This window comes from Parus major, chromosome 1 (genome assembly GCF_001522545.3).
Source record: "Parus major isolate Abel chromosome 1, Parus_major1.1, whole genome shotgun sequence".
Lineage (NCBI taxonomy): Eukaryota > Metazoa > Chordata > Aves > Passeriformes > Paridae > Parus > Parus major.
The window spans coordinates 90,060,176-90,082,506 of record NC_031768.1 but is presented as its reverse complement, the minus strand read 5'-3'; the positions used below and the strand labels follow the sequence as shown (position 1 = coordinate 90,082,506).

The 22,331-nt window shown below is 47.1% G+C and overlaps 1 protein-coding gene across 2 annotated transcripts in view; it reads left to right on the top strand.

Moving 5' to 3' along the window:
- The first annotated feature begins 1,165 nt into the window (after window positions 1-1,165).
- VANGL1 (VANGL planar cell polarity protein 1) overlaps window positions 1,166-22,331 on the top strand; it is a 45,510-nt gene continuing 24,344 nt past the window's right edge. For both annotated transcript variants that reach the window (XM_015642812.3, XM_033517390.1), the window contains exons 1-4: window positions 1,166-1,251; window positions 9,007-9,298; window positions 11,026-11,152; window positions 14,357-14,964. In XM_015642812.3, the coding sequence (XP_015498298.1) occupies window positions 9,216-9,298; window positions 11,026-11,152; window positions 14,357-14,964 (818 nt within the window). In that variant the 5' untranslated portion in view covers window positions 1,166-1,251; window positions 9,007-9,215. The remainder of the gene's footprint in view (window positions 1,252-9,006; window positions 9,299-11,025; window positions 11,153-14,356; window positions 14,965-22,331) is intronic.

Here is a 22,331-nt window from a genome sequence, read left to right as displayed (position 1 = left end):
GTGATATGGAAAGGTTTCTTGTTGTTCCCAGTTGACTGTTTCATTGTGAAGTCATTCTGTGGGCTATGGGTGTTGAGCAGGGGGCAAGCACCACAAATGAAACTCTGGCATTATTTTGGAAAAAGGGAGTGGAGGCAAAGTGGAGGGAAAAATAAAAGATGCTGTCTACAGAAGCCATAGTAATGCAAAACATACACTGTCTAATAGGAATAACTTCCATTTCTTCTGCATTTGTTCGATTTGCAGCCTGGGTCATTCCTGAGCAGTTCAAAGTGCAGGACTGGAATCTAGGAGGTCTAGATTTTTTACATACATTCCCAGCTGCTAGCTCATTGTCTGTCCTGAAAACTTAAATATTTTTAAAGGGTAAGTCAACCCAAAGGTGAAATTAAATAGGAACAACATTTACATGTAGAAAAACTGACATGTGCTAACATAGGACTGTCCTGTCTCTTTCCCACCTGTCCAGAGCAAGTGGTGCCAGGAATTTGGTGCCCAAGGCAGGCTTCAGGCAAACCAGGCCCTTCTCCCTGGGCGGCAGGAGTTCCTTCCTCACGGCAGCCTTCTTGTGACCAGGGGCAAAGGGCGCTGCAGGCTTTGGGTGGAGGAAGAGACCAAGCCGTCCCGAAAGCGAGGCATTAGTTCCTAGCAATACACTTAGCCTTGGAGGAAACGCAAGGGATAGCGTAGTCTGGGGTGGGATAGCTCCAAGGGACTGATCTGTCTCCTGGGGGAGAGGGTGACGGCATAGGACAGCCGAGGAGCATGGCTGGGTGGAGGAGAGCTGCAGCGCCCTGGAAGGGCTGCGGGGCTCGTGGGGTGGGCAGCGGGAGCAAGGAGGGTGGCGATGGGGAAAGCAGCGGCAGGAGCTGTGAAGGAGCGTGTGTACGCCCCGAGGTGCAGAGGAGGCTGAACTACAGGCAGAGGTTCAAGCGTCAGATCAGGCCTCAGGGCTGAGTAGCGGGTCCCGCCGCAGAGCCCCACCAGCCGCGGCTACAACAGGGCCCAGGTCCGGGGGATTCAGGGCAGGAGCCTCAGCGAGCGGCCGCTTCCCGGGCAGGGAAGCCTCGCCCGGGGGCGGTGGCTCCGGCGGGGGAGGGACGGGGTGCGGGGCGGTGCCGGGCACAGGAAGCGGAAAGCGGCAGCGGCAGCAGCGACGGCGGCCGCCGCCGGGGAAGGTGGCGGGGAGCGGCGCGGCGGCGGAGGCTCGGGTCGGTGCCGGCAGCGGCATGGGACGGCCGCGGGAGGGAGGTGAGTCCGTCCATCTGCCCGTCCTTCCGTCCGTGCGGGGCCGGCCGCGGCGCGGGGGGCGATGCCGCTGCCCCCACCACGCCCTCCCGCCGTCGGGACCCCGGTGCTGGGGCGGCGGGAGCGGCGGTGTGGCAGCCTCCGGCTCCCGCGCCTGGCCGCAGGGTCGGTGCCCGGCCGGGCGGTGCGCTGAGAGCCCCGCCGTGCCCGCCGCCTCCCGCTGCCCTGCCCGGCGCTCTCCGGGCTGCGCGCTGGTTGCCGTGCCTGGGCGGAGGTGGAAGGCGGGCGGGGGCCTCCCTCCTGCCGGCCGGGGCTCTGCCTGCCCGCCTTGAGGCTGCTGGGGCGGCGGGTCCGCGATCTCGGCATCCCGGGATAAGCCCCTCGGTGGCGGCGAGGGCCGCTCCGGCTGCCGAACCTCGCCGTGCGAGGAAGCCGTGCGCTGTTCGTGCGAGAGGCTCCGCGCTGGTGTGAGTGCTCTGCTGATGGTGCCTTGCCTGCCCACGCCGTGTGAAACAAACTGCTCTGTGTCTGGGCTCATCCCGCTGGGCAGCACGGGAGGGGGAGCAGAAGTGACGGGAAGGAGAGCTGCTGCGAAATAACACAGGGGATTTGGTTCTTTTATTCAGAAGGTTGTCAAGGTGGTGAGCTAGCTCTTATGCCAAGGGTTGAACGCTTTCAATTGCAGAGTCTGTGAAAGCATAAGTGACTTGACTTTCCATCTGGGGAGGCGGGCGATTCTGTCACTGTTTGGAGCAGTGGAATTTTTTTTTTAACCCCAGGTTTGTCAGTAGTGAACTGCCTGCAAGATCTCTGCAGCTATTAAGAGTTAAGAAATGGAGTCACGCTGGCTGGAAGTGCAAATTAAGATGCTATGAAGTATGTTCTGTGATATCATTGCCTGGGAGCTCAGCCTAACTTCAGGGAGGAGAGTTGTGGAGAAGGGAGCTTCAGCAGAGCTTTGCCACCTTTGAAAAGCTTCGTTTTGACCGTGCTTGGCTCTTTTCCCCCACTGGGGTTTGGCTGTTTAGCTGGCCACAGCTACGAGGCCAATGTTGGCTCTGTGATCGCTACAGTTGTTAATTTTGAAAAATAAATGTGAATGGTGTCTTGTAGAAAGCATCCTTTAAAAATGTTCCCTTATAGCTGAAATTTTGGAATAGTCACAGACTGTCCTGGAGCCGGTCAGGCAAACTGCTCACAGCCACTGACCAGCAGCTCCCAGTGCTTCTGGCCTTTTGGTTTTGGTTTGTAGTGGCAATTGTTCCTGGTGGCTGTTGTCTTATGGGTATGTGCACCTGGAGAGGGCTTACTGTCATTGTGAGACTGGGATACAGTACTAGGAGAGCACTCCTGCAGCTGTCCTAGCAGAAGTGCGTGTTGTGGTGTTGTAGTCTGCCTTCCTTGCACCCCCACCTCTTGCAATCAAAGCAAAGGATGGTATCAGAAGTGTGGCTTTGCTGCTGCAGGGCTTGTGCTGCTGTGTTGGGGTCCTAAGAGACAGACCTGAGTGGAGAACTGTGATGTCCAGTTCTGCTGGTAGGGAACAGTAAGCTCATGTTTCTCCATGTCACTCAGAGGAAGAAAATGAACCCGTGTAAAAATTATCTTAGTACTTCTTTTAATTTCTCATTAGCCTACATGTCAGAATTTTCTGACTTGGGTCAAATTAAAAATTAGTGGCTGTTTCCTCGGGGGTCAACACCTTTGCCCTCTCTCCTTGTAAAGACAGCATGGCATTGGACTTGTACAGATTTGAGCATGAGGGAAATAGACACCATACTGTGGAGTCCCACTGTGCTGTGTGCTGGGGATTTCCACAAGGTCTGTACATTTCTTTTTTGTTCTAAATGTAAATAGAAAATGCTGGCAGATACGCAGTGTCTTAAAGGGGGGGTGTGCTCTTTCAGTAGAGAAACCTTTTGCAGTTCATACCTTTTAATGCTAACTCAATATCTAAGTGCTGTGGCTAAAACTAAATACTGAAAATGAGGTATGGGTGCTGCCTGCTGGGATAGGCAGAATCAGCAGTGTCTTGTGAGATTCTTTACCCTGCTTGTTTCAGTACAGTTTTAAATGTCGATATGGAAAACTGTATTCCTGTGCACAGTCCCAGGTGCTCTGGTGTCCTGAGGCTGGCTTGTACCACGTTGCGTGGCTCTGGATTAAGAGGAGCACTGGAAGGTCTGGCAGCACATGAGTGAGGAAGCACAAGCTTTCACCAGTCTGACAGGATGGCACTGAGGTGTAGTTTGCATGATAGTCTTGAATGCTCATTGTGCTTCAGAAACTTGGACAGCACAGATGTGGCTCTTGGAGTGAGCAAAGGACATCCTCCAGAGAAGTGCTTCACAGATGGGCCCCATGTAGAGAGCTTCCAGCTGTGTAGCAGGGGGGCAGGAGGCTGGGGGTTACTGCTTGGAAACACTGCTCACTTGGGTGGAGGTTTTGCCTGGGCATTTCTCTGATCAGTTGCTGTGTTTTCAGGCCTGTGTTGTTGCGTGTTCTGACTAAACAGTGGATTGCTTCAATAAACCAAGTGGCTTTTCTTTCTGAAATATCCATGTCATGGACTAATGGCTTTCGCTTTGGGGCTGGAAATTCCAGGGGATCTGTGAAATCTTTCTGAGGAGCCTCAGAGAAGCAGAAGAAAAGGGAACGTATTGCTAGAGGGCTTGAATTTGCTGACTAGTAAATGGCTTTTTTTTTTTTAGAATAAGGGGCTTGCAAATCAAGAGCCACCACCATAGAATAAAAGCACTGGTTTGGTTATATGTATTTTGAAGGCCAAAATTGACCTTACTTAATGACATGCAAAAATAAATACCAATATTTTAGAAAAACCTTGTTTCCCAAAGCTCATTGCTCGTTAAAACTGGAAGTCTTGGCTCTGCGAGTAGATTAGCATGGATGAACTTCTGTGCTTACAGATCAAGTTGCTGGATTGGGGCCTGCTCAGGAAATTCAAAAGCAAGAGGTTCCTGTGGCATTGCTCATAGGTCTTACTATGTCTGCAGTTGAAAGTAGCAAGTTACGCAACTTCTCGTTTTCCTGAAGTGAATAATGGGAATGAGCTGCAGCAGCACTGTGCAGCCAAGCCAGTGCCAGAGTTGGAAAAGCTTCCTCGCTGCTTAGCCATCTTAATTGTTTTTACTTTTGAACCCTCAGCGCTTGAGGTTCGGTGTGTTTGATTTGCAAAGCTCTTCGTTTCACTAAATGAAGGCAAAAAAAAAAAAAAGATTTCTCAGTGCAGTAGCTCGTGGGCATCCATTACTCCACAGACAGCTGGTGCTGTTTAACAAGTGAGGCTGACGGCGTTTGGAGCTGAGTTGTGCGCACATCCTCGCGGACACTTGTGGCTGCTTGCGCTCCAGATGGCACTTCCAAATACACACAGCTTCATGAACTGACTGGTAAACCAACTCTAATTGATTGCAAGTTTTAAACAGAGCAAGATTGAAACTGTGCAAAGATTTCAAAGATGAGCTGCTCTGGAGTTATTTGCCTCAACTTCACAGGAAAAAATCCATTGGGAAAGCATGGGATGTAAAGGGGAACTGTTGTTTGCATTTGCCCTCTTTGATTTAAAGATGTAACTTGCTCTTTTAAATTTCTCTTGGGCTGGGAGCCAAACTGAGCTCCCTTGAAGACGATCACAAAGCAAACTTCATTGGAAATAGAATTGGGCTTCCAGTGTGGAAAATAGCAATTCAAAAGAACTCTTTTTGAGATTTATGAGCATATGAAAAGAGGGAGTTACAATGAGTTGTGTAGCTGCGTAGAAACTGTAATTAGAATGATCTCTGTGGTATTCAGGGTAACTATATTTCTTCACTGTCACACAGGGTGCGGCAGTCCTCCTTGCCAGCACAGGGTCCCAACATTTACTTTGGGGTGCCCTTACCATTGTTTTCCATCCAGTACATGGCTTCTTTCTGTCATCAGAAAGGCAAAGTGAGAGTGCTGGCCCTACTGGGAGCAAAGTTCTGGGTGTACAGTTTATACAGTTGTTGTGGTGGAGCAGAGGAGGCATTCCCATCTTCCCTCTAGCTGTTCGCTTGTGCTGCTATTCACCCTGGTGTTGGTTTTGATGTTTTGAGCTGTGCTGTGAACTAGGTCACGGAAAGGATCCAAGACAAAAGCGTGGCAGGGGGGAGAAAAGGGATTTTTTGTTTTGTTTTCCAGCAGAGCTGTTTGCTTGCTGAGAATTGTGTTGACACAACCAAGAGTGGTGAACCGTGGTGAGGAGGTGGAAGCTACTTACACCAGCTTTCTTGTCAACGCAGAAATACAGCGCAACTGTACCCTCAGGCCAACAGAGCTTTGTTTCATGCAGGGCCAGAAGCTCTGCAAACAGACCATGCCTTCAGTAGAGTCCTTCGAGGTGTAATGATCTTTTGTGAAGCCGTTTTGACTGGCTACATTGGACTCTGAATTCACGCTTTTTTGTGAAGGGTTGAGGCCCCAAATGATGGGGCTGCTGCCTTAAGCAGAACGCTTGTTCTTGCCCAGAGGGGTAGGGTAGGAATTATCATTAACAGTTATGTAGTAGTGGAGATGTGCAAAGTCTGTGCTTAGTTTGGATATGGTTGTGTTACGAAGGACACGCATACAGCTTGTGTTCTCTAGGTCTCCTCAGGCTTTAGTAGTGGGCACTCTTGGGGTGGTGGCTAATCCATGGCTGACTTCTGTCTATGTCATTGGAAGAACTCCAACCCAGAGATGTAGTTTAGTGTCTTTTGGTCCTGTCCTTACCTCTTCCACAGTATCAGAAGCTTTTCTGGTGTAAGGCTGCCCTGCCTTCCTGCTATGAAACAGAGCAGGAGGTGGGTAACTGGCTTGGCATGGCTATGGGAGGTGTGTGTTTGAACTGTGCTTCTCCCTCCTTGACTGGAAGTGGTGTCTGTCTAGAAATGCAGGCTACCCTCTGTTGGACAAACCTAGGAAGCCTTCTTGACAGTCAGTCAAAGATGGGCATCAGGCAAAGCCAGTGGTCTTCTGCTTTTTCCGGCTGAGTTTGGGCAGATGTATTTTGTTCCTTACTGCCCTGTGAGTGCCTTGACAGGAAGATCTATTTAGCCACTGGTGTATCCTTCAGTCAGGGCATGGAGGAGGTGCAGAGTCCCTGAGTTCATCATAGAGTCATATAGGTTGGAAAATACCTCTAAGATTACTGCTTTTGATGGTGATCTGGGAGACTTGATGTTTTTTGGGGCCGCCTTGTTGACTTTTCACAGAGCTGTGTCAAAACCGTTGCTCTTGCTTACACAGAAAAGGAAAGCTGGCGTGATCCAGCCTGCCCTGCCGTTCCTGCGTTGGTCTTTTCTGCCTGGTGCCCAGCACTGCCTTGCTTCACTCACCATCAAATGGGGACTGCTTGTTCATGGCTCCTGTCCAGGCAGTCTGAGCATTTCCACAGCAGCCTCTACCTGCAGAAATGTTCCCAGAGGCCTCCAGAGAAGTATGGTCCTGTGCTGCTGGGGTGAGAGGGGTCAAAAGAGGAGCTCTATTCCCAGTCCCCGTCTCAGCTCTGATTCTTTTACCTGGTATTTGGTGGAAAATTCTATTATGTGGTTAGAGGAGAAGGGTGAGAGTTTATACTTTCCTAGAGGGCTAGGAAAAATACATAACCCGTACTGATGTATGCCAGCAGCTCTCCTTGCTTTTCCTATTCCTGTAATGCAGTGATATGTATCTGTGAAGGTAATGGTTGTTCTCAAAGGGACTCCTGTAACATCACAAGCAGTGGTTTAAGACTACAATAACTTGTCACCTTTTGTTCAGCTGAGGGTGTTTCTGATCTGTGATGCCTAATGACTGCAAAGTCCTGTGTAGCCATCTCCTCACAGTGCTTTTTGAACATAGGGGGGTCATGGCCTCACCCCCATTTATCAGAGGAAGACAAACACAGAGAAAAGATTTTTCTGTGGTTGCCTAGCAGAACAGTAGAGGTAAAAATCAGCTTTAATGAGTCACAGCCTATTGCTGGAGCTGTAAGGTACAGGCTGTGTGCAAGTCTAGGGAGTTAATGAGTGTTAACATCACATCCTAGACAGGGGGATTTTTATTCTTGTTACTGTAATGATGCCATTTTCCAAATAGTGCTTGTGCCTTGGCATTGTTTTACTGTTTAAATCCATCCTCATTCCTTTCCTCCTGAAACCAGGCCTTATGGTCCCATCCTTATTTTTCCTTTCTGTATTCTCTGATGCCTTAAAGCTTTCTCGAGGTAAGATATGTCCTTAGAGCTTGGGAATCCTGTACACAAAAGGTCCCCACGCCTTTCTGCTTTCTGAGAGCCCTGGAAAACCCAAGCATTGTGCCAATACCTGCAGCTCTGGATGCACTGGGGATGCAGCTTTACTTTGTTGCAGATTGCACTGCCAGCCAAGGAGCTCCGTGGGGAAGAGGCTTCATTCTTTTGTACCACTTGCATGTGATAGAGCTCTCTGCTATGCTGAGAGAGGTTTCTGGAGGTGTTAGTGGAGGAATCTTATGGCTGGCAAGAATAGCCAAAGCAGGATTTCTGTTGTTGTCTCTCTGTCTTTGGGGAAGGAGAGGGCTGAAGGCAGTGGTTGCCTGTTTTATTGCTAACAGCTTTGAAAACTGCTGTGAGCAGAAAATTACGGAGGGGTCTGATTTAATTTTAAAGTGGTCTTTTGCCCACTGTGAAAGCACAGCATAGCTTTAGTCCTGTGTTGGCTGGAGGCAGCAGTTGCCTGGGCAGAAGGCAAGTGGGAGTGCTCCTGTGTGCCACAGGAGTGCTGGGCTGTGCCAAGGTACCTCTGTCCATAGCTGCAACCCTTCCCTCCTGCCTGTTTGCACGTGTTTCCCCAAACTGGTGATTAACTCCTTAACTCTCCTCCTTTCCATTTCTCTTCTTGCCTCATGCAGGATGTGGATTTGGAAAGTGGGATGATGTCTACCCTTCCTTCCCACGGGGCTCAGGGTTTCTGACATGTTACTGTTGGGAATTGTTCTAATGTTGCCCTGTTCCTGTTCCAAAAAACATGACCCTCTTCTGCCCTTTACAGATATGACTTCAGCTACTGTTCCAAATGGAAGTACACTCTAAGAAGTGTTGGCCCATATAAGCTAGATGTGATCTCTAATCGACTCTCCCCAGTGTTATTAGTATGTGTATATATAGAGATGATTTTTAATAAAATTGAATTCTTTGAGGCCCAAAATAGCTTCTGGAGGCAAAGGTTAGAAAGCGAGGGAGGTATTCATAGTGCCATTGATTGTACAGTAACTAATGCCTGTAAAATGGGCACAAATTGTAGTTGTGAAAACAAAGCAGGTTCAGACATGGTGGGCTGATTCTCTCCAGCATTTCTCCTAGGGAAGTTGCCATCACCCCCACCTTATCCCCCTGTAAATAGGCTTATAATGCTTCTGTTCTGAATCTGGGGTTATTTGGACTGTGTGTCACACAGCAGAAGAGGTGTGGTGTCAAAGCCAAGCCTGGTCCTTTTTCTTTGGGTGAATTTCGGTATGTAAGGCTGCTGTGCCTTCTCCAAGTCACTGTCTACCAGGTGACCTAGACTGTCTCTTCCAGATTTTTGGATGAATGGGCTAAACTCTACAAAACAAATGCATTGAGTTCATTTAAAGCTCTTCAACTAGATCAGAAAGAGAGGTATGTACCAGAACAGGCTTGATGAGTGTGATATGTGGCCAAAGTGAGGGAATTCCTGCAGTAGGAATGATGTCTTGCTTTGCTTAGAGTGCACTTCCATGCCTTTTCTTCTTTCTTAGGTCGACCGTGAGAAGCCAAGCAGCCTCCCCCCCCTCCCCTCTGATCAGATTCCTTCTAAGTGAAGCTCACTCAGTCTCTGAGGACCAGATCTCACCGATGACTGGGAAGCAAAGAGTACCCAGGAAAGCACTTTTACCACGGACTCCACCTCAGGAGCACCAGGAACCCATCTTCTAAATAAAATCTGTGCCCCTTCCGTGCAGACCTGATGTCTGCTGCGATGGATACAGAATCAACATATTCGGGATACTCCCACTACTCAGGTCACTCCAAAAAAGCTCACAGACAAGGGTAAGGAAATGTTTATTTTTAATTACTTACTGCTCTAAGTTAAGACACGTCCTATGGGGAAAAAACTGCAAGCCAGGATAAAATCAGTTGGCCCATGTCTCTGGAGGAGATACACGTGGAAAGTTCTCATGGGGAACACAGTGAGGAGACTTGAAGCTGCTAATTCAGTGATACTCAACCTGCTGGATGCATGCTGGGGTTATGTGTGGCCAAAAAAATGGGGATAGTGCCATCAGAAAGAAAAGATCACCTAACTCCCCTCTTAAAGAGCGAGGGATGTGTACAGTATCTGGGACTTCCTAAACTGATAATTGCTGGTTGTCTTCTGATGCCATTTCTTTATTCAGTAATAATAAGGCTTCCTGCCTTTCCCCACCCTCCTCCAGGCTACTCTGTTAATGGTGTGTTGAGGGTTTTTTTAAATAGAATTTGAGTGGTACTTGAGTCGGCAACAAATCCTTCATCAGCGTTGATTGGATTAGAAGTCAAGCTTTTCTGAACTTGAATAGCAAGTCCTCTCTGTTGTGGTAGTTCAACAGCCTGAAAACCCATCTGCTCTGAAACTTCAGATTATTTGGAAACATTTTCTTTTTTTTTTTTTTTTTTTTTCCACATCATCCTTAGTTTTGCATGTAAAATATGTGCCACTAAGTGTTTGCAACTTATTACTGAGCTGTTCCAAAATAATTTTGCAATTCGGAAGTAATTATCCTGTGTGGTTGGAAAAAGACTTCTTCCATGAAGTCTCTTTGCTCGCAGTCCAATTACTGAGTAAAACATCTCTCCTTTGCCCTTTTTTCCCTAGCATCCAACCCCAAATACAGATTGCCCTTTTAAACTTAGAATGCTGTGTGGAAAAATGCCTTCAGAGTTCCAAAAACAACATAAAAATCCTAGAGCCCTTGAACTGGAAAAAGTGTCATCCCATGAAACCTTTGGGCTTTGGTAATTCCAAGAGAGAGGCAGAGCTGGGATACTCATGAGGGTTAAGCCAATCCCTGAGCACAGTGAGTGTTTCCAGAGCAAAGGCTGCTTTCCTGTCCATGTGGGAACGGGGAGGAAAACATTGGTGAGCAGATTGGTAGGGCTTAATTCATCTTGAGACTTTCTCAGATGAGAAGCTGTGAGGTCTGCAAGGGTGCTTTGGAAATAAAGACTGGCCTCGTACCCTTGATGTTCTTGCTTTCTTTGTGAGAGGTTAGCATGAGGTTATTAACTAGTGGAAATAAACTTCACCAATTGTCCTACAGTGTTAAGGTCAGAGATGACAAGACTCTGCTTTGCAGGAACTAAAGCTTTATTGATTAATTCCTTGTGTTAACTGGGCATGTCCCCGCAAGACACTTTCTTGTAGGTAAAGAACTGTTTAGACCAGTAAATTCCAAATGGAATTGCCAGTTGTTTGGAGAATGCAGACTTCCCTTTTAAGCACAGCACCGATGGGAGCTGTTTTATGAGAACATGAGGTGGTGGGCATGGATCCCTGTCCTCCCCTCTGCTATCACTGGTTTGACAGACAAACAGGCTGGCAGTTTGTCTGGGCAAGGTCCCTTTCTACCTCCTCCAGAGCTTTCTTTGCAGCCTGAGTCTATCTTGATCAAGAGATGGACAAACTTGGCTGATCTAATGCTTGGGACACCTGTTGCAGGTAGAGGTGCAACACATCTCAGGCCCTGCTCCATAGAGTAACTGGTAACGTTGTCCTCCTCCTCCTCTGTTTGAAAAAGGAGCCGGGACAGACACAAATCTCCCCGAAGCAAAGACGGCAGTCGGTCTGAGAAGTCGGTCACTATCCAGACACCTCCTGCAGAGCCGCTGCTCGGGAACGACGCCTCTCGGGCAGAGGAGGGCCAGGTAAGGAGGGTGTGAAAGCAAACGTGGAGTGTGTGTTCTGGAACAGAGCATGTGGCTTACAGGCTTCTGAGTAGGAAGAAAGAATTGCTTGCATGCTGTTTAGTAAAGAATCATGGCTTACGGGTGCTCTTTATTTGTGCATACAGCTGAGGTCTCAGTCATTTCTGTCTTGTTCTAAAGGTTTATTTCTGACAGCACCAGTGCTGGTGTGACAACTCCTTGGGCACTAATTTGGCTCTCTCTTCCAGAGTGTCATCTGTCAAGCTCTATAGAAACATCTGTTTCCATCATCTCACTGTGCTTTATTCAGGTCAAGCTTTTCAACCTGTATGTGTATTTCAGTTTTTAATCGGGGTTTGCTCTGGGTAATCATGTGAAGTGCATTAGAACCAGGATTCCAATAGGGAAAGGAGTCAAGAAATGTAAAACTAGTGTGAAATAGCTGTGAAGGAGGGTGAACTCAGAGAAAGCTTGTACATAACAATGGGTTAAGGAAAAACTAGAATAATGCTGCATTTGGATTGTACCTACAACAGATCCAGTGCTCTCTCTGCTCTAGGAGGTGATATGAAGCTGCATATTCATTTTCAAAGAATGGCTGATGCTGCAAGACATAGAATACAGGATGCTTCAGTACCTCCTGGGCTGGATTTGGGGTTTGTTAATCCTTGGCTGTGGGGCTCCACTTCTGCCTTTACAAAAAAGAAGAAAAAATCAGTGTACAGTTTCCAGCCAAACTGTGTATGGTGGTACTTCTAACGGTATTCGTGTGGCTACTGGTATGCTCATTTCAGTCCTGTAATTTGGTATTTTTGTAATCAGATGCTTGTTTTCATGAGTCCCAGCTATTATTTCAAATAGTTGTAAAGGCACTGGTGAATTCCTAAGTCCTTGTTTTCATGCAGACCTCCTCAATTAAAGCCAAAGCTAAATAAGTTGATGTGTGAGCCAGACTTTTCTCTGGAGAGCAGAGTATCCTCAGTTAGGTCCAACAACCGTGTACCACTGGAGATTTAGCCTCACATTTCCTCTCCTGTGAGGAAAGGCTGAGACAGGTGGGGTTGTTCAGCCTGGAGAAGGCTCTGAGGGAACCTTATTTTGTAGCCTTTCAGTATCTGAAAGGAACCTGCAAGAAAGCCAGAGAGGGGCTTTTTATAAGGGCATGCAGTGATAGGACAAGGAGAAATGGCATTAAACTGAAAGGGGGTAGGTGTAGATTGGATATTGGGAAGAAATTATTTCCTATGAGGGTGGTGAGGCACTGTAACAGATTGCTCAGAGAGGTTGCAGATGCCCCATCCCTGGAAATGTTCCAAGGCTGGTTTAGATGGGGCTTTGAGCAACCTGGTCTGGTGGAAAGTGTCCCTACCTGTGGCAGGAGGGTTGGAACTGGGTGATCTTTAAAGTCTCTTTCAACCCAAAGCATTCTGTGAGTCTATGGTTCCATATAAATGCACGTATTTTGCATCAGGCTGTAGTCCACTTTTTCAAGGGGAAAGAGTTGTAAGGGCTAAACTGTGACTAGGCTTGCCTGTTGTCTTCTGGGATGTAGCTTTAAGCTGCTCTGGTGTTCCTGTGTCCATTCTCTTTTCTGTGCAATTTTGCAGCTCATCAAATGGAGGAAACTATGCAGAACTATTTCATGCATAAACATAAAATATTTGAAATGCTTAAATTGCAGAGACGCTGTTAAAGAGGGCAATGTGGTAGGAATATGCTGTCTTTCAGGACATACTACAATGCAGATATCTCTTCTGGGGCCTCTACTTTGGTGAGAAGTGACTCAAAAAACCCCTCATATTAATTCAAGATGCTGACTGTTTGTGGTTGGTCTGTCTCAAAACCCTACTGCTCTAGGCATGGGAGGTATTCATGTCTTGGAGTGCATTAGAAGTTGAACTCCCTGGAGTTGGGAGTTGTTCAAAGTAGTTGTGCTGCTTCAGTCGACTCCTTTCCCAAAGAGTCTTTCCTCTAGCTCTTAAAAAGAAGTGAATAAAGGTCTAAAATTAGGCCTGTCTCTTTCAAATAAGTTGTTTTGGTCAGCATGTGCAGTTGGAGAAGTCTGAGGGAAGTTGTAAATCCTATTAATGACACAGGCTGCAGGAAGATAGTCTCAGGAAGAAAAGCAAGAATGTGGTTCTGAGTGAGCATTGTGGCTACAAAGGTGCCAGGTGCCAAGCAGCAGAGCCACATGCACTGCCAGTCTGGCATGCAATTGTGGGAAGAATCAGCAGCCTCCACGTGCATGAGTCACTCCAGCAGCAGATGTGAGTCAAATCCATGCATGTCAGTATAACTCTGGCTGTGCCAGCACCTGGAATGAGCAATTGGAGGCATTGTAGCATGGAAGAACCAATGCAGACATTGTCTGATGTTAGCTAGGGAAGAAATGAGACTTTCAGAACATGTAATGTCATCAAACTTGCTTGCATGGTGACTGTATTTCAGGTAAGCCTCTTTGTGGCTTCTGACAGTGGCCTGGATTGTAATACCAGAACTACTTGGCAGTCTAGGAACCTCTAAACTTTAAAGCCCCATACCTGAAAATATCCTCCATGATCACCTGTAATGTGTTGGTTTAACTAAACTTTTGTTAGATTGTCAGCTACTGAGGGCAGTGCTACTGTAGAGGAGAATAAAAGACAGTGAAGTGGAGGAACTTGCTGGAGGTGTGGTTGCTTCTGTTAGGGATGGAAAAATAATGTGTGAACATGTTTTTGATTGTGTAACAACAACAACTGGCTTGAAACACTGAAATGAAAATTTCCCTTCCAGGTGCTTTTGTGGTGCAGTTGCACTGCAGAATTTGAGGGCTGGAAGAATGCTAGTCCTTGCCCTGGACATGGGAACTGGTGATTACTACAGTTTCCAAGACTTATGTCATGTTACTCATTAAATGTGCTGGAAGAAGAACCTCTGGGGGTACAGTGAGTGGCACAGCAAGCTGAGCTACCTGCTCTGCACTTACGGGCTTTTAGCACCTAATGTTTATAGTCACTGGTTTGGACAAGTTGCTGTTCTTTCTAAACCTTTAATAATTGTCAGGGTTGGTTATTCACTGTGTTTAAGGTGTTGCTTTTGCTGTATATTTTTTCTGGAACTTAAGGCTGTCATAGCAATCTTTCCAGGCAAGAAAAACAGAACATCTGAAAGGAACAGCCTGATTGTTTCAATGTTATTTCAATTTATCTCTTCCTCCTTCAGGATGACAACTGGGGTGAGACCACGACAGCAATCACAGGCACCTCTGAGCACAGTATTTCCCAGGAGGACATTGCCCGGATCAGTAAGGATCTGGAAGACAGCGTTGGGTTGGACTGCAAACGTTACCTGGGCTTAACAGTGGCAGCTGTTCTCGGACTCCTAGTCTTCCTTACCCCCATTGCCTTCATTCTGTTACCCCAGATCCTGTGGCGAGATGATCTGGAGCCGTGTGGTACTGTCTGTGAGGGACTGTTCATCTCTGTGGCGTTTAAACTCCTCATTCTCCTGATTGGGACCTGGGCTCTTTTTTTCCGCCAACCCAAGGCAGACCTACCAAGGGTGTTTGTGTTTCGGGCCCTTCTGCTGGTCCTCATATTCCTCTTTGTGTTTTCCTACTGGCTCTTTTACGGCGTTCGCATCTTGGACTCGAAGGACACCAACTACCAAGGGATCGTGCAGTACGCCGTGTCTCTGGTGGATGCCCTGCTCTTCATCCACTACCTGGCCATTGTGCTGCTGGAGCTGCGGCAGCTGCAGCCCATGTTCACCCTCAAGGTGGTTCGCTCCACGGACGGAGAGTCGCGATACTACAGCTTGGGACACCTGAGGTAGGTGCAAGCCCTTGGAGTCCGGGGGTGTAGATAAGTGTGGCTCTGCTGCGGTGTGAAGCCAGCTGTGTTGGAGTATGTGTTATTGCTGGTTCCTGAATCTTCCCCCAGAAGAATTCCTAGAGTCCCTCCAAAGTTACCAAACTGAATCTGTCCCCTCTCTGAGTGTGGGAGAGGCTGTACCTGCCTCAGAGGAGTCCTGTGCATTTCAGTAAATGAAAAAAGCTGATGTCATAACTTTGGGATGGTCAATGGGCGATGCCTGATGAGATCTTTAAGATCTCTGGGCTTATTTCCCTGTCTCCTTAGTGGAGGAAAATTGAGAGCTCTCCTTGTGTAGCTGGGGCTGCCCTGAGCCTTTTGATTGTATAGGCCAGGCACTGCTTTGGGAGCAGCCCTTCAGGCCATGCAGGGCAAAACTGTTCCGAGACTCCTGACAGCAGGCAAGGCCGTGTGGCAGGGGCTGAAGGTTTTGTGCATGATGCTCTTTTTGCCATTAAGTGTGAATCAGTTTGCTGGGTTGGATGTATCTGGGAGTATTTGGGAGCTGTAGGCATGACACACACATACTGCTGCCACGCTCCTGCTGGCATTAGCGCTTCCTTCAGCAGCAATACAAAAAAGGACAGGTGTCTGAATTGCCTTAGTTCCTGTGTCCTGCAAAGCTCTCCAGAAATCCCTTAGTTCCTGTGTCCTGTGAAGGTAGCGGCTGAGCTTTGGAGATGATTCCCCAGGCTGAATGTGCACTTAAACATCTGTTCAGTTTATCCTGTCCAGACCCCAATGGCATGTGTATCTGTGGCAGATGAAGAGATTAGCATCTGCTGGTTTAAGTGGATGTAGGAACAGACTCCTGCAGTCATTAGCTTAGTGGTGGAATTGCTTTGAAGCAGATTTAGTGGTTGAAGCTGAAGTCCTTGAGTTTTCTCCTGGATAAAGAAGAACTTGAGGCCTGTTCGGTACAGTAAATCTGGACTCTGCTTTGTTTTCCTTCTCTGTAAAATGTGAAGGGGAGAGCCCCTCTTTTGTAATGGAAGTGCACCCTTTGACTTAATTAAATGTCTCTTTCAGGATTTCAAGGAATGTACTAATATCTGTTGGTTTTCTTGTGAAATCAGTTTTTTTGAGCTTAATTGCTCTGTAGTCAGTGATCGAGCATAACCTATATGATGAGAGAGATGGAAAGATGACTGTCAGAGTTTCCCTGTGCCTCAATATTGTGCCTTGAGGTGTGATAAGGCAATTCAGTCATGAGTGAATTCTGCAGAGAAAGTTCTGTACGTGTCTGTATTTACCCATATATATACACACAGCAGGTTTAGTTTGAGAGTGTTTGCTTGGTGGTAGATTGTGGGTTTGTGTTCAGAGGAATTGAAATCCTACACCTGCCAAAGTCTGCACATCTGACTTGCCATTGGCGGCAAAGAATTTGATTGAGAATCAAGGCCTGAATATTTAATAGTGCATGTGTTAGAAACAGTGTTTTCTCCAATTCTTTTTTTGCAGCAGGGTTTTGAAATGTCTTGGGTGATGCTAAGGCAGCAAAGAGTTGTAAAACCTGAGATGTATGAAAACTTGTAACTTCTCGCTGGCAAGCTGATTTCAGTTTCATTTGGTGCATTGAATGCAAGCCATGCAGCACATGGATGCTTCAGCGTCTTGTGTTACAGAGGAGTCTCATCAAGCGCGTCTGATAACGCTAAACTAGTGTTGCTTTTTCCTTAGTTTGACAGATGAGCATAATGTGTATTGACATGTGTTTTGAAACCTGTGTGTCTTTCCATATTTACTGCTACAAAGGTAAAGCTGTAGGTTTGATCAGGGGCCGAGTTGTCTCCCAGCTAAGGGAGAGTTTGTCTTCTCTGTGTGTTACTTGTGCGTAAGTGGTAAGAGCTTCTGATCTTGATCAAGAGTGTGGCTCCAATGTGACAAACTGTGTAAAAAGTGAGTGTAGTTAATATATTCTTCAGCTTCTAAGGACTTAGGATTGTGAGATGTTTGTGAAACATGAAAAAAGAGCACTTGATCATCTTCACAGCATAATTTTGCAGTTTTCATTAAGGACTTGTCATGCTTGCTGATGAAATGTAGGTTGGGGTCACAAGGGGCTGCCCTCTGCCCCTGATTCTCTGGCTGAGGCGTGGGGCTGGAGTGGGAGGTCTGTTGATGGGAGAATGTGAAGACACAATGCAAGGACAGTCTGGATTTCAGGAAGGCTGTAGAAGCAGCCTTGTGGGTGTGCTGGGAGAGGTGGTTCTAGCTATGGTAGAGTAGGCATATATCACTTGCTTCTGCCTTTGGGCTCTGTTTGCCACACTGAATGCTTGCCTCATCCAAACACTTTCAAAGGGGTCTTGGAGAGGTTTTGAGCTGCCACCTGGAGGGAAGAAGCTTGCTTTAGCAGGTATAGCAATCTGTCTCCTGAAATCAAACCCTTTTGTCTCTTTGCGCTCTCAAATATCTTAGAAGTTTTAATCATCAACAATCCATGGAGTCTGTCTTCCCTCTGCAGTCTAGTGTGCTCTGGAGAAGCTGGTGGTAAGAAGGGACTTGAGACATCTTATATCATTCAGTGTTGCTTCTTGTAGTAGTCCTGGGTTTTTTTCTTCACAGAAAAATTTTTGATATCACCCTTTTTAATCCAAGATGGAAGCTTTCCAATTCTACATATTTTCTGGTGAGGCAGAGGGAGCTGCTATGTAAGTATGAGAGCAACAGGTTTTCTGGGGGAGAAGGGAAGAAAACAATAGCTCATCTGCCCTTCTGGCAAACCATGTTTTTTGTGAGGCAGGGTATAGACAGGATTTTCCACCCTCTTTGGCTCCAGATGCAGTAAAGGAGTTGAAAGTGCTGAGTTAGGTATTCCACTCCACCCCTGAGAGCCCTAGGTCCAGGAGGGTAAGCATATTTGGGAGCAGTTCCCCAAATTCATATTATAATCAGCCTATTAATAGGCTAGCTTGATTTCACCCCCAGCACTTTGGCTATAACTTTTCTTCTGGGAGACTTGACTGCCAAAATGAACGTTCCCTTTGGCATTGATTCAGGAGCTTGGAAAGGGGAGGTAAAAATTAAATAGAAGTCTCAATGAGTGTGGTGCCACGTCTCAGCTCACTGACTGCTCTGCTGCTCTTGGTACAAAGAGTTGTCATGGAGGACAAATGCTTTCTGGTTGTGTGTGTGGGTAAAGAGCAGAGAGCAGCAGAGATTCAGGAAAGTGCAGAATGCTGGTGGGCCTTTGAAAGCAACAACAAAGGGAAATAAAGATGGGGGAGCACAAAAGTAGGTAACTTTTCAGTTGAAAGGCTGATACTTTTGTGAGTGGAGGCTTGGATTTGCATCTTTAGTTTTTCCCTGTAATTAGGGATGCTGATGACACTTGTCATCCAGAGTTCAGTACTGTCTTTATGGCTCAGAAACAGTGTAAAATGGATCTTGCTGGAGAAATCCCTCCTTTTCTGCAGTTAGGGTGCTAACCGTATTGCCTTCCTACCCAGTGAATACTCTTTCCCACCCCAGAGCTTTGCTAGTCTAGACAGCTCAAGAAAATGAATGTCTTGTAATACACATGGTAATTACTGATCTTCCACATAGACTGAATGTTGGGTTGCAGTATAGTTAGTCTTGGTTTTCTGAGGTTAGAAATGTTTGAGAGTGGGTCCTCCTCCCTTTTGCTCATCCTTGCAGCAGGTGTATGAGGAGCAGGGCTGTGATAGTTCATCTTGTGTTGGGCTATTTAAAGGAGTAAGAGTTTCAGTCTTCTCTCTGTCGTGGTTTACCCCAGCTGGCAAGTAAGTACCACACAGCCCCCCACTCACACCTCACTCTGTAGGATGGGGATGTAAATCAGAAAAAGGTAAAATCTGTGGGTTGAGATAAGAACAGTTTAATATTTTAATTAATGTAAAATATAGTACTAATTATAATGACAATGATAATAGTAATTGTAATGAAGAAGGGAGAGAGAGGGAAATAAAACCCAAGGACGGCAAGTTAAGCTCAATGACTTGCTCTCCAACCACTGACTGATGCCCAGCCTGTTCCCAGGCAGTGATTGGTGGCTCCTGGCCAGCTGTCCTCAGTTGATTCACTGAGCATGATGTTCTGTGGTATGGAATATCCCTTTGGCCAGTTTGGGTCAGCTGTCCTGGCTGTGCTCCCTCCCAGCTTCTTGTGCAACTCGTCACTGAACGGCAGAGCATGGGAAACTGAAAAGTCCTTGCCTTAGAGTAAGCAGTACTTAGCAACAGCCCAAACATCAGTTTTCTAGGAAGGAAAGCAATGCAATCCCAGAGAAAACCAGGACACTGGACTTTCTGGTGTGGGCTTGCCTTTATGAACCTGGTGGCTAGGAAACTGGTGGGGAAGCCTGTGTGCATCTTTGGAGTCAGGATTCAAGTTTTGCAGATGGCTGTGAGCTGGTCAGTGTTCTCTTGTCAATCTAACCAAGAGAAGCTTGCTACTCAGAAATAGCAGTTCTGTATGGTAAAAGTGTGCTTGAACGTTCCCTTTACCCCTGTTACCCATCTCTACTTGCATGGGTGTTTGCTGAAATGTGATCTAAAAATTTAGGAAGGGAACAGCTGCTTCCTCAAAACAAGTACCTGTCTGAAAACCCTGTACCTTCCCTGCAGGAATTATCAGTACCTTACTGAGAGACCTGGTGGCTTGCACACACTCACAAAAGAAAGTAGATGCAGACACATTCTGTGGTAAAGGGAACACATCCAGCCTGTCCCCCAGCTGCTTTGGGTGTTTGTTGGACCTGTTGCTTATAAAGCTGATCTCTAGGTAGTCAGTATTTACTGATTAATCTGACGAGTGCTCTCTTGTCAGACGTCCCTTGGGGCCACTGGTACTTTGTTCACTACTGAGGGAGGGCTGTGGAGGGCTAAGGAGTGGGAATAGGCTTCTCCATATTCCAGCCTCCATTTGTAAGTCTTGACATCTGATCTTGTTGCTCAAATATGCCTCCCCCATATCAAGGGTGCTAATAAAGAGCATAAGGTCAGCATTTGAACTGTACAGAGTGCTCTTGCCTGGAGTTGTGTCAGTACTTATGCTGTTTTAAAGTCTTTCTACTCCTCAGAAGGAAAACTTCCATGGAGTATAGACACCTTGGTTTCTATTTCTAGCATGGTTGTAAACCATGTGTTTAAACAGTTGGATCTATTCCCTCAGCAAGAGCTACTGAAATCTTGCCGGTTTCTGGTGAAGGACTGAGCCCACATATACACTTCTGGGATATTTGTTTCCAGTAAGGCAGTGAGAAGGGAGTGCAGGACAAGTCTTGGTGCACCGCAGTGCAGTGCTGTACCTGCTGAGCTAAATCCTGCTGGAGACACTCCAGGCTTTTCTCCTTCTCCCCTATTTGTTTGGTCTGCGTTCCCAAGGACTTGAGGAATTACACTCCTTCCTCCTTGGGTTTTCTTCAACCTCGCCATTTTCTGTAGTGATGCACACTGATGAAACAGATTGAGCTGATGAGTTTTTACCTTGTTCTGTAGCAAAACGTATTATTAACAGTCTTGCTGCTTTGGTTGCAGGAACTTGCTAGAAAAGCGTGTTACACAGACTTTGCAGACCGGCTCTGTTGCCAGAGCCTCCGGCCTGTGTGAAATTAGCCTCGTTCTTGAATACATTTTGCCTGTCCTAAAATCTGTACAAGGTGTCCTGATGCCCATTTGTGAGTTTCTCCTGCCCATCACCACACAGGATGAGCACCAGCGTCTCCCCTCCCAAGAAGTTCTGGGATAGCCGGCTAAATGGGTGTTAATTACATCTGCAAGTGTGAAGCTCCTGGGGAAACTGAGGGGTCTCTTCCAGGGCAGCTTCTTTAGCACTGAGAGGTGTCAGACTTGTGAGCCCCGACCCAGTGTCTCTCCAGCAGCACTTCACAGCACTGCCTTCACAACCACCTTTTTGCAACTCATCATCTCTGCAACTTCTTTCAACTCATCTGGGCTGCTTTTCCACCTCCCAGTCCTAAACTTGCAGAACTTAGTTCACAATGGGCAGTTGAGCATTAGCACCTTTCAAACACCCCACACCATGAAGTAGTCATGGAATAGGGAAGAATGCTCTGACTTGTGGATGAACTGATAATGACTTATATGGGAAGAGATTTTCAGCCACATTCTTAACCATTTTTAGTCACAGGCCATACTCCCCCTCCCCCGTGTCTGCTGTCTCACCTCTGGAGGGTGGTGCTGCAGAGATATAATTGCTCTAGCCAGCAGGGTACCTGTGGAATTACAGAAGGGAATTTTCCAGTAGCCTCTGCGGGGGGACAAAAAAAAAAAGTAAAAAAGTGCTGTTCCCTGCTGAGTAGGGAGCAGTCTCCTTTGATGTTCCAGATGAGTTATGGGAATGGTTCCTTGTTCTGTTTTACAAGGGTCTGTTTGGTGGTGCAAGGGGTATATTGCCAGCAAAGTTCAGCTAGGAATTATGGCATGGGTCAGAGCAGTGCCTCATTAAGAGGCTGCTTGTTTGTGACAGAAGTGAACAGCAAGCTCCAGGAATGCCAGGTACTCCTCAGAGGTGAGGGGAAAGTCTAGGATGGACCTTAAGTATTGACAACATGCACGACTTGTCTGGGAGTTTCTGATGCAGTAAAGTCTGTCTCTGAAGCCTTGGAGGGTGTGCTTTTCTGAAAGGAGTGTGTTTTCCTAGCCTCTTACCTTTCTGCATACAGTTTCCAGACTTTACATATGACTTTTCATATGGAACTGCTCCTCCTTTGGATAAAGGGGAGAGAGCTGGGGGAACTGAAGTGCCCATATCTTTCTACCCTTCTCTCCTCCCTTCCTTGATCGCTGATCATCCCCAGCACCCTCTGTGCACACACCATCCCTCCTCTCCTCCTCCTCACTGGGAGGAGCGTGAGCTGAGTGCACCAGACACCAGGCCAGGTACCAGTCTCATCTGTGCTCCTGCAGATGCACCAGGCAGCAAGGGCAAGCTGTGCAGGCTGATTGTTATACCCTGGAGCAGTCTTGCATTTTTGGAATACTTAATACTTTAAAAGTTTACAAGCCTACTTGCAGGTGAAGTGCCCGCTGTTAATTATTAACCCGCTTGGCCAGTACAGTGTTACTTGCTCCCTGGTGAGGAGCTGCTGGGCTTCCTCTTTCTGAAAGAGATGGTGTGGAGGAAATGCCATTGGGTTCATCTGCAGGGATTTCCTTTCTTGTTGGCTTGTCTTTCAAAACCAAGACTGCCCAAAAGTCCAAGAACAGTATGCACTCCAGCCTACCCTGTACTTAGGGGGTTTGTCCTGGAATTTCTGTTCCACTGCTGTGCCCTCTGAAGTGCCTGTACCACCCACAGAGACTGATGGCCTCCCTAGGCTGCCGAACAAATTTTGT